The 12,522-nt window shown below is 48.1% G+C and overlaps 1 protein-coding gene across 3 annotated transcripts in view; it reads right to left on the bottom strand.

Annotated features, from left to right (window-relative positions):
• IMMT (inner membrane mitochondrial protein) overlaps positions 1 to 12,121 on the bottom strand; it is a 37,578-nt gene extending 25,457 nt beyond the window's left edge. For all 3 annotated transcript variants that reach the window (XM_018568445.1, XM_018568444.1, XM_018568446.1), the window contains exons 1-2: positions 11,931 to 12,121; positions 144 to 214 (exon numbers count right to left, since the gene is read on the bottom strand). In XM_018568445.1, the coding sequence (XP_018423947.1) occupies positions 144 to 214; positions 11,931 to 11,975 (116 nt within the window). In that variant the 5' untranslated portion in view covers positions 11,976 to 12,121. The remainder of the gene's footprint in view (positions 1 to 143; positions 215 to 11,930) is intronic.
• Positions 12,122 to 12,522: the final 401 nt, after the last annotated feature.

Below are 12,522 nucleotides of genomic sequence, written 5' to 3'. Positions count from 1 at the left end.
CAAATGTTTTATTTTCGATCTTACAATTCCATTTTGGGGCATCCCTACAAGCAAGATTCCATATTAAATAGAGAAAAATAAAAACTGACCATGAAGAAAACATGTGCAATCCCTTCAGGTATAAGGAATCAAGCAAGTCTTACCCAGAGGCTTCAGTGGAGTACGCTCGGCCATCACGCAGGGGGTGGAGTGAAGTCTTAATACGCAGGCATTCCTACAAAACACAACAATTTATATCAGCAGATGTAAAGAATTACCGAGTGACACTCAGATTGCTGTTCATCAGAAACAAATTCCATTTATATCATTAAATACAGTTTTCACTTTAGTTTTTAATCTTTTCTTGCACCTCCATACGGCTGAGACAATTCCCATCTACATGCACTCCAGCATTGGCATTTCTCGTGGTGGATTGTCTGATGATGACAACACTGGACCATATCTGTGCAATCTGTGTCACTACAGCCACTTGTGGTCTCCATTTTAGAAGCTTGACACAGGTAACAATGCAGGAACACAACTGAGAGACAGGGAGTCTCACCCCAAAACAGGAAGTGACCAGACACTTCTGTGGCAGGTTTATTGGGCATTCTTTTCATTAAAAGTATAGAAGGCCGATATTTTTCTTAGAACACCTGGTTGGGGTTTTAATGCTGTCCAGGGCTCCAATAGAGAGTTTTACCCTGACGTCCTGTGTGCAGCTGACAACCATTTCACCAGACAGGAGGCTAGCGAAAAATCTGCAACAGGACAAGACAGAAATAAAGAGCTGACAGGAGCTCCGGCCTTCCCCTGCTTGATTAAAGAAAAGCGGTTTGAATTCCCTCAAGGATGCGGTTTAAGTTTTTCCATCACTTCCTGTCTGCTAAAACATTGGCAGGAGGACAGGAAGTGAGGGTAAGTCTGCAAAATCTGTCAGGGGTTCTAACCCTTCCCCACTCTATCCATAAGTTAGAAGACAATGTTGTGGCTGGACATCATTAATAGGTAAGACCCATTTCCATTTTGCCACCGAGATTCCACCTAGAGATTTCTCTTCCTCCTTCCAGTCTGTCTGACCCCCGGTGATCTCTGGAGTCATCTGATGGAATGAAGCCGTATATAGCGTGTTCCTGCTGGATTCCTCCCGGCCCATCTCACAGTGACTGTTATCTCCAGCCCCCCTGGCACCGGTAGTTTATACCCCACACCCGGACTTCTGGAGGAGGTACTCCTCCCTCCGGGCTCCCTCACTAGCTTTTGCCAGCTGTATCAGTGACAGAGTTCTTCCCCAAAAATCTAACGCACATCATCCCTCTCCGCTCCCCTGATTACTACTGCAGACATCTTTACATAGCAAATCTCTGCACCCCTGCACGCTCCCTCCGGCACTGCAGCTCCCAGACTCCCTGCTGCACAAGTTGCAGGCTCTGTGTGAGCAGAAGAGACTGAGGGACACTGCAACCGAAAGGACAGGAGCACCCCTCAAGCTCACATCTCTCTTCCCACAGCAGATTTATAGAACTGCAGGCCGAATTAAAAAAATTAACCCTTGAATTGCAGAGATAGCCCCACTGAAAGGGTTAAGTGCTTGTTTTGGTCTAGGGTCTAAAATAACAACAGTATAACAGTAACAACGAGCACTTAACCCTTTGCAGTGCGGAGGTAGCCCCACTGCAAGGGTTAAGCTTTATTCTGCCATATGGGTACAAAAAATGAAAAAAAGGCCTCAGTCATGAAGGGGTTAAAGAATGTCTCTGCCCCCCTCAATACCCCTTTCACAGTGGTTCTCACACCATTCAATACCCCCTCCACCACCTTGGAGTGATCACAGCTCATCTCCTGCACATCTAACCCACCAAAAACAATTCATCCACATCATGGAATACCCCGCCCCTGCCTGGCCTACAAGGGGCACACTTGCTTGTACGCTTAAAAATCCTAAAATGTATCTGCACACAGAATAGAGCAGCGGTGTCGGGGGAGAGAATTGCTGGCAGAACGTTTTAGCAAGAAGCACAATTATTATGCAGAAATGCAAACAGAGCCGCAAGTAGATTAATATTGCAGGACATCTGGTACCAGCACCAGAAATGTACCACGCAGTCATGGAAGACCTTTCCACAAATATTCCCTCTCGCCTCCGTGACTCACACGTTCCAGGGTTGGCTTTAACACAGGAGACTATATGTCAGCCGGTATCATAATGGTTTCCAGCTGTGCTTTAACTACAAATCCCATTATGCATCTAGAAGTCATGCCTGGAACTCTGTCTTACAATGCCTCATGGGACTTGTAGTTCCACAACAGCTGGAGGGCCGGGAATTGCCAACCCCCGGTTTAGGGTAATAACCACCTCCCGTCCGCCGAAAGTTGAAAGACGGCTGGACGGGAGTCTCCTGGATGCGGGTGGGCGTCTGTAGACGTCCTTCGTGCCTGCGCGCCCCCTGGAGCGCACCAGCGGGAAATCGCCTGGATTTTAAACGGCCTGCGATGGCCGTTTATATACAAGCAGTCCGGCATCTGTAAAGTCGCCCAATCGCTTACATGATGCAAGTGAGGGTGCGACCCCCCCTTCTCCCCCCTTACCTCTCGTTGCTGTCCCCGGGCATCCATCCATCCCGGGCGATGTGGCTCTGTGCACTGAGAACAGAGGGAGATCAGTACAGATCTCCCTCCGCTCTCCTCCCGATCTGAATGCAGGAAGTGATGTGTATTACACCACTTCCTGCATTACTCTGTCACTCTCCGGTACAGAAACCGGAGAGAAGCTGATGAAGCAGATCTCTGCTTCATCAGCTTCTCTGGGGGGTCCCTAGGTAACATTAGGGGTCTTAGAGACCCCTTATGTCTCCATAAAAGGGGACCTGTCACCGTAATTTATCACATAAGGGATTTCTTAGCACCCTATGTGATAACAATAAAGTTAAGTGTAAAAAAAGAATTTTTAAGTCCCCCACCCCCACATAGATGTGCAAAAATGCGTTAGTTGCACATACACGCAAAAACGACAATTGCTCCAATTATGCTGCACGTTACATATCGCCGCGAACGTCGGAGTGAGAGCAATAATTCTCGGGCCATTGATCACTGATAACACTAAACTGATGAGCGGTAAAAGCTTTTAAACCGTCGCCTATGGCCAATTTTGGCTATGGTGATTTTTTGCGATTTCGCGGCCAAATTTAAGGCTTGACATGTTTGGTGTCTATTTACCCGACGTGACCCCGTCTTTTATAATTTACCAAAAAAATTGGGTAAAAATAAATGTTTCCTAAAATAAAGGGAAAAACATTTTTGTTTTTAATATTCGCTACTTTTTCCTTTATATAGTAATAAATAAAAACCCCAGTGGTGATTAAATACCACCAAAAGAAAGTTCTATCTGTCCCCAAAAAATGGTATAAAATGTATTTCAGTACAGCGCTGCATGACGGAATAAGCGTCAGCCAAAGTACCGCAGCGCTGAATACTGAAAAATGGCCGGGACATCAAGGGGGTGTAAACACAGCGGTCAGCAAGTGGTTAAAGCTGGACTGCAGGCAAACCACTAAATAAAATACATATGAAAACTATTTCACCCACCAAAAGGTTTATAATACTGTTCATCCAGTCCTAAGGGTTACACAGCCCTGCTAAGCAACGCAGCAACTCCTTACCTGTGAAAGCAATACAGCTTGGCCATCTACCTGCCATCAGCCTGTAACTGGACACTAAAGGAGCAGCAATTGGATCACCTCTCCGCCATCAATATACATTCCGTTTTCCCCAGTCCAACTACCGGGGGATGAAGAAAAATACTCCCAGCGGGTGACAACACTCCACTCCAGCACACAATGCTGTCACATGGGGGCAGGAAGAGTAAAGCCGGTTATACACGCAGCAAATTTTGGCTGATTTCCTTAGTCCAAAAACAACTGGAAGGTGCTACGGTGACCAACGGATGGCGCCGTGACAATCTATGTAAAGACGGGGCACCGGCACTCCATATAGTGCGTCTTTTATTGATGTATAGGCAGCATATCACATATATGCGTTTCGGGGTCACGCAGGGTGCCCGACATGTCTTGCCTGAAGAAGGGGATCCCTTGTCACCCCGAAAAACTGCATTTACTTCAATAAAAAGAGGCCCCAGTCACTATTTGGAGTGCCGGTACCCTGTCTTGACTCTATAAAAGACGAGGTTGCAGATGCCCGTGAAACGATAACAAACTTCGCTACCCAAAATTGTGCATAAGCGACACGAAAAGCCCCCATTCCCATAGCACATTTTATGTGACCGGTTCTCTTTTAGACCCCTAATGTCACCTTTCTACTCCACTGAAGCTGGGCGAGAGGGTGCTCGATGAGCTTCTTCAGCTATACAGCCACCCCAAATCACTTCCAGCACAAAGCCGACAGTCAGCTGGTGTGGGCAACACCAGCCCTCCAGCTGTGGCGAAACTACAAATTCCATCATGCATCTGTCCCTAGGAGTCATGCCTGTAACGGTCAGTCTTGCAATGCCTCATGGGACTTGTAGTTCCACAACAGCTGGAGGTCCAGAGTTGACAACGCCGGGTCTAGATATAGCAGCCGGGAGTGTGTTTAAAAGCTGGTGCTGCTGCTGACGCAAGCCTTGCAGCAGTGGCAGTGACGGGGTTAAGGCAGCTTTTGCTGCAATACTCACCTTCAATCAGGAGTATCAGGAAAACCAGCAGAGGAAGAAAAGGATTCATGAAGCAGAAATAATCCAACATCAATGTCCCAGGTCACCAGATCACAAGGACAGGAAAGTTTCCAGGTACTCGTCATCTAGGGGTGATCAGCAGAATTCGTCTGTTGATGTCTGGGGGGGGGGGGGGGGAATCAAACAGCACAGGTGTATTTGGGATGTAGACGTAAAGGGTCTCTCATGTCTCATGTACACCGCAATTCGTTTTCAGGAAAGAGACGTGCCCTCATCCTCAGAGACGCACCGTTTGGAATATGTGGGAATACCTGCCTGACAACGTCATATTAAAAGGATATAACCCAATATGATCTATATACAAGAGTCAGGTGTATTCTTCCTGGAATCTCGGTGAGCTCTGTGTATGTCTTCCAGATCTGGGCAGTCATCCAGTGTGAGACTTCCTGTAATAAAGACCGCTCACTCCTTGTGCAGGATGACTGGTCTCCCCTCCTCCAATAAAGACCGGTCACTGCTGCTCCCTCCTTGTGCAGGATGACTGGTCTTGTCTCCGCCCCTTCTGTAATAAAGACGGTCACTTCTGCTCTCTCTTTGTGCAGGGTGACTGGTCTCGTCTCCGCCCCTTCTGTAATAAAGACCGGTCACTTCTGCTCTCTCCTTGTGCAGGGTGACTGGTATCGTCTCCGCCCACTCCTATAATAAAGACAAGTCACTGCCACTCCCTTTCCTTGTGCAAGATGACTGGTCTCCTCTCCGCCCCCTGCTGTAATAAAGACTGGTCACTGCTGCTCTCTATCCTTGCGCAGGATGGCTGTACTCGTCTCCGCCCCCTGCTGTAGTGGGTGGGACCTGCTGGGTTCCTCCCATAGCTCTACCCTCTGCACAGGCTATGTACAGCAGAGAGATGAAGTCACTTCTACAAGTAATCCTTGCGTTTGATGGACACAAAGTGACAGATACAGATAGATGTAGACTCCATTAAGTGGCAGGGTGTGGTGCCTGTGCGGTGGACACGTCGGGAGCAGCGTGTGACGTGCGACTCAGGCCGCGTGCGGAGCCCCGAACAGGCTAAGCAATCGATAGCCGACGAATCGACGATCGAAAACGTTGCCAACGTTTTCAATCGTCGATTTTAATCGCTTAATCGATTAACTGTTGCAGCTCTAGTGGTAGGTGTCTCCATTCACAGCCTAGAGAACACCCGGCACAGCACCACTTGAGGTAGAAGTCACCAGTCATGTCCATCCTTGTCATCAGAAGTAACCACTGGACCGCCAGACTCAGACCTCAGTGTAAGAACACCGGTAGTCCCTAGGCTTCAGGCCTAGCCATCTCAGACAGTCCATAGTAGCCTTCCCACAGGCAGGGCCCAGGGGAGGAAGAGAGAGCTCACATGGTCCACCCCGAGTATTTTCCCCCAGCATGCACCACTGGCCATTAACCTCACAGTGATTGGCTGGAGAGCGATACCTACTCATAGCAGTCCCTCATTGGTTGCTCTGCTCTGTGGCCAGGGTACACCCAGATGCAAACGATGACAGATTGATTAGCGGAAACCAAATTAACCCAGACTACAAATCAGCATCAGACCGCATACAATGTGATAATACTAAATGTAATATCACTCCCGCCTACAGGATGCCACACTTATATAAACGTTTTTTGTGCCCGGAGTTCAGCGTGAAAGGTCAATCCTCCGATGACGAACAGTGGCAATGGAGAGTTGAAATCACTGACCATATGCTATAAAATCGATAAGGAGATAAGAGCTGAAACTCTGACCACCAGAAAAGGGAGTACTAGGAAGAAGAGCAGGACGTTCTCCCATTCACAGAAATGACAGGGGAAGTCCAGGCTCTCTCGCCTCTTAATTGTCATCGTCTGTAATGAACACACACACACACACTATAAGGAGCCAGTTATTTGTTTCTTTGACCCCTCATTCTCTCTGAGCTTCCGGCCAGCAACTGGAAAGGTATGCATTGAGCATTGGCACTGCAATTTACTGCCAAGTAGAGGGCATGACATTTCAAATATTAAAGCAGAACTCCGGGCACAAACTGTACTCACCCTTGCAGTGTGTGCTCATTTTTGTGTATATATATATATATATATATATACATACATACATACATACATACATACATATAACTTAGACAAAAATGAGCACACACTGCAAGGGTGAGTACAGTTTGTGCCCGGAGTTCTGCTTTAATATTTGAAATATATAGTTAACCTCACCTGATCTTCGGATCCAGACGGCTGTCACAGTACTCCCTCCAGCCTCGCTCCTTCTCCACTGCAGCAATGGTATGTCCCTCGGCATTCTCACATCCTATGCACTGTGTATAGTATGTGATGACTCATGGACCTTAGACCGCTGCAGCGGAGGGGAAGAGAGACTCCAGGAACTGGTCTATGAGCCGGTGTTCTATTGAAAACCCCAACTCCTCGAGATCTCCAACGATCTGACTTCCGGTTTAGTTAGAAGTAAGAGGTTTGGCCGAGAAGGCTGTACTGCATGTGCACCACCCGCGGCATTTCCCTACACACATACTACACAACAATCAAGTATTCAAATGAACCAGGGTCAGACTAACCCAGTACGTTATTAATAGCAAGTGGCAGCCATATTGAGTGGGGCAACTCAGATTAATAAACATGCAGTACAGCCTTCTCGGACAAACCTCTTACTTCTAACTAAACCCGAAGTCAGGTCGTTGGAGATCTAGATAGAACACCGGCCATCTCCGAGGACCAGGCAAGTATAAACTCTTTTTTTTAACCCTAGAGGAAAATAAGCAGTTAACCCTTGCAGGGCAGGGGGGGCCCCACTGTAAGCCCTCGTTCACACCTGACCGTTTTGTAGCGCGGTCTACGCTCGACGAACGCTCTACAAAACGGTCAAAAATATAAATTGCATTGTAGTCAATGGCCTCGTTCCCACCTTGCCGTATTTCCGCCCGTCCCTAACTCCCTACAAAACGGCCCACGCCTGAAAAGGTCCAGGTACTACTTTGGGCCGTTTTGTAGGGCGTTTTCCATTGGGATACAGCCAAGTAGCCTTCGGAATCGCGCGACTTTTTTACCGCGAATCGCGGTAAAAAAAAACGCGCGACAGACGCACATATTAAAATACGCCTAGGTGTGAATGGGGGCTAAGAGTTAATACAATTTGTGACTGGAGTTCTAGAGTGATGATAGGAACAGAAAGTGAATTGTATTATGTAAAAGATATTAGCATGTTAGGGGGTCACATGACATTCAGTATGGAGAAAGGTAATGTCCTCATCTACAGCCAATATTTATAAAGTAAACTCAGTAATCTGGTATTCAACTAACCAGAAAAAAAAATCCTGTGTACTCACTGATCTGCGTTGCCAATCGTGGATTTGGGCGGGCGGTGAGTGAGAGGCACGGAGGAGGTGCGGAGCGTGGATGAGGGCAGGTCTGGCAGCGCGCAGCGTGTGTGGAGCCGAACAGGGCCAATCAGAAGCCGATTAATCGATTATTGAAAAAGTTGACAACTTTTTCAATAATCGATTATAATCGATTATGTCGATTAGTTGTTGCAGCCCTAATCTGCGGCATGTATTGTCCTGGAAATGATCGTGTGTCTATATGTCTTCATTTGCTTTTGATTGCTGCATTTCAATATGAAGTGAATACAGAGTTTATGTTATGGTATAGTATGGGGTATGGCATTAGTCAGTATCTCTCAAGCAACCAGAAACTACAGTTATCCGGAATCTACCAATCCCAGTGGATGCCGGATAACAGGGAGTTTAATGTACAGGCAGCCCCCCAGTTACAAACGTCTGACTTACATACGACTCCTACTTACAAACGGGGGCTATTACTGTATAGCAGGGGTAGTTGTAATGCTACGCGCACGTGCCGATGAGGAGTGCCCGCCTTTTTGGGTCTGGATCGTAGAACTGTACATACATTACAGGAAGTTGGCTCTTGCAGACGAGGGGTGCCCGCCTCTTCTTCCGGGTCACTGTGAGGTTTTTACTGCTGTCTGTATCCTCCTTAGAAAGATTTAATCTCACTTCCTGTCCTTGAGACAACAGGAAGTGAGAGGAAATCTACCCCTCGGAAGGGAAATCCACTCCTGTAAGAGTCATCATGGGCAAAAGATGTTTCCACTGAAGCTTTATCACCAATCCTTGTTTCCACGACAGCGGAACGTTTTCAAAATCCAATTGTCACAGGGACAGAAAGTGAGGTGAAATCTTCTGAACAGGGGCGCACACAGCAAAACAAACATTACGGGGGGTTAACCCTTCCCTATGCTATCCAAAACAAAACAAAAATTTGGCTGGAGTTACACTTAATAAATTTACCTGTTCCAACTTACATACAAATTCAACTTAAAGGAGAACTATGGGGTCAGGGCTTTTCCCCATAGTTCTCCTAAGGGTCACGGGAGGACACTCAGTATAGCCGCAGCTCGCGGTATACTGAGACCGCTGCAGCCAGGACGGATCCCGACATTACTGTCTGGATCCACCAGCTGCGTGAGTGACAGCTGGCTCTGCCTATCTAGAGGCAGAGTCAGCTGTACCCGCCCCCTCCCCATCCGTTCCGCCAGTCAGCGCTGGAGGATCGGACAGGGGAGGGGGGGGCATCCCTGGAGGGAGCCATGAGTGACAGTCACGGATCTCTACAGGGACAGGATCGAGAAGTGAGCGAACGCCGGTATGTGTTCGCTCACCTCCCGATCTACTGAGCCAACCTGTGACAGTCTCATTGTCACAGGTCGGCTAGAACTATGAGGGGTGATTTTCACTCGCCTCATAGTTCTCCTTTAAGAGCAAACCTACAGACCCTATCTTGTTCGTAACCTGGGGACTGCCTGTACTTTGTTTTGGATAGAGTGTGGAAGGGTTAAAACCTCTGACAGTTTATGCCGTCTGCGTAGCACTGGGGAAATATCTCCTCGCTTCCTGTCCCAGAAACGCAACAGGAAGTTAGCAAGAATTTTCCTCCTAAACAACTGCCCTCAGAACAGGGGTACCCATTGAAAGATCTCCCCTCAACTGTTTCTGGGGACAACTCGAAAATGTAGGATTTCCTCTCAGTGACAGCGGTCACCAATACAAAGAGAGGGTGAATCTCCCCAAAGGGAACACAGACAGAAGAGTTGGACCCCCTGTCAGGTTTTTGCTGCTATCTTCTGTGCTTTAAGTCCAACTCAGGGATAAGGGGAAGAAAAACGTTGCACTGTAAAGGGTTAAATGCTGGTTAACTTAGAGCAACGGTGGGCAACTCCGGCCCTCCAGCTGTTGTGGAACTACAGGTCACGAGACATATTTCACTTATATTTAGATCAGCGTTTCTCAAACCAGTCTGCCGGCAGCACAAACAACAAATGTGAGGTGCCAGGAAGACCCCCGACTGGATCTTAGCGACAGAGGAGTCATTCGTTGGAGGCCATGGTTTCAGTAGTGGCCGCGGACAGCATCTATAACTACTGATGACATCACTCTAGAGCGGTAAGACTGGGGGAGGGGAGGGCCTCAGGGTTGGCACCTCTGGGCACAGCTCAGCATCACTGACACCTGGATCATAGGTCATCACCAGGACTGTCCCTACACTATTCACCCCCTAAGGGAAGGGGTGGAGGGATCAAGGGTGGGGTGCTGCAAATGTGTGCTAGTTCTAAAAAGGGGTTGGAGAGTTGTGTGTTTTGGGTGCTGGCAATATATGGTCGCTTAAGAGGGGGGAGTCAGGGGGTGGTGATTGTTTGGATAGGAGGGGGGATCTGGGTGCTGCCAGTTTATAGATGTTCTAGTGGGGGGGGGCGGCGGCTATTACTGAATTAACCCTTAACGCGCAACCACGTTTTTGACGCGTCAGGTGAATGTGTGTCAAAGCGCGCGTTTTCCCAAGTTTGGCACATGTTCACAGAGCGCACTTGGGGTGCCTGGAGATTTTGCATACTTAAAAGTGTGCCCTGACCCAAAAAAAAAAAGTGTTGAAAAGCACTGATTTAGATTAGAACAATGAAGCGTGGGCACATGACATTTCCCAACTACCTAAGCCCAATCACATGGTGCTGCTTCTCCCTGCAGGCTTCTTGCTCCCTTTTTGAATTTGGCTGAACCCACACAGCCGCATCATCTATTCACAGGGATCTGTGAATGGGAGGACTACAAGTGCCATCTGCCGGCACGGCAAAGGGACACCGCGGATCACGCCTGCAGCAGGGCGGTGACATCATCCCACCTGTAACCCATCGTTTACTTCCTCCAGCCTTATAATAGGTCAGTACCTTGGTACGGCTGTGGGATGTAAACAAAGCAACAGGCTGTGCACTGCACCCGTGGCGCACAGTTAACGGTTGCAATGCTCTGCAGGCTTCAATGCACATATGTCATAAATGCACATTTTTTTTATTTTATTATAATTTTCACAAAAGGTGGACCAATCCTTTAAACTACTGAACATGGCATAAACATGGTAAAGATTATATGAGGTTTTAGTGACCGGGTTTGGATGTAGTTGGAAATAAAATGAATATGACTGTTGTATACACGCTGCCATTACTGATCTATGAAGGGACTACGCTGCAGTGCAGGTCTATGCTGTTCCCAGACTCCTCTACAGGTCTGCTTTACATATGGATAAGAAGGGCCTGGTAGTAGGGCCGGGTGACTCACTGAGGCCCTGAGTCTGGGAGGGACCCTCTGCAAGGTCACGTCCTCCTGGGGTCAGTGTCAGAGCGGCACTGGACTGGCTCCCAGGCAATGACCCCCCTGCTACGGTGATGTACACACTGCTCCCCTCCTCCTGTCACTGAGCACACAGCACTGACACACTGCTCTTCCCAGCATCTGTCCTCAGGACTCTCTCGGCTGCCCACGAACTAACCTTAAAGAACACTACGCGTTCATTGGCCGAGCCCGACGCCCATCACATCTAAACAGCTCACGATTTGACAGACAGCACGTCCATCACAAAGCGTCCCTCCCCTACACGCTAGAAAGTTGAAAGGTCCTCAACACAAAAGCTTATTGGTCGGACCGTCAAAGACGGCGCGCTGTGATTGGCCACTCTTGTAAAGCGGTGCAGACCTATTGGCCGTGGTAAAAGTCATTTCGTCCTGATGCCCCTGACGGAAAGCTTGTGTGACCGCGCAATGCCAGTAGACCAGGGATAAGCATATGTGCTCAGCCTCCGACTCAGAAGGTTCCGAGTCACGCCGCACGCCAACAGCTGCCCGCGCTGTCAGTACATAAATACCCGCTGTCCACCTTCCAGTACCCCTTACCTGAGCCAGCGTCGCCGCCCGGACCTTCCTGCACACCCGCAGCATTCTCCTTCGTATGAAGGGGGAGAACGGCTCAGTACAACATGTCCCACAGCGGGATGAATGAAGGAGAGAGTGTCCGCGCACAGCACACTGACACCGCCCACGCCCCTTGTCAGGACACGCCCCTTTCCACACAGCGGCGCACCACTTTTTTTTTCCACATCATCAACAACTTTATTGGTTGCGAACACTAAACAAACTCTTGAAAGTCAGGCACCTCCAAGCATACTGAAGTCATCTTTGATTTAACGCATTTTTTTCTACACATTTATGTACTACATAGAAAATAAAATCATTAATGCAAGAACATATTACCAAAATAAAGCCTAGTGTGTCAAATAAAAGGATTTGTTACTATGTTTTCATGAGTAAAGACAAAATTGTTGCCGAATAAACAGGCCCACAGCAGAAATAGTCCTTTTTATCCTTGAAATACAAGAAAGCAACCACTGCAAGGGGAGTTTTTTCAGTTTCCCGGGATAAAACAATTACCAACTCACATTTGTATATGATGCACAAGCCTCGCCGTTACCCTGTCGGAAGCCAAGTC

The sequence above is a fragment of the Nanorana parkeri genome, unplaced genomic scaffold (genome assembly GCF_000935625.1).
Source record: "Nanorana parkeri isolate BGI_ZX_2015 unplaced genomic scaffold, ASM93562v1 scaffold1188, whole genome shotgun sequence".
Classification (NCBI taxonomy): Eukaryota; Metazoa; Chordata; class Amphibia; order Anura; family Dicroglossidae; genus Nanorana; species Nanorana parkeri.
The sequence above is the reverse complement of the archived record's forward strand: the minus strand, read 5'-3'. Positions and strand labels throughout refer to the sequence as shown.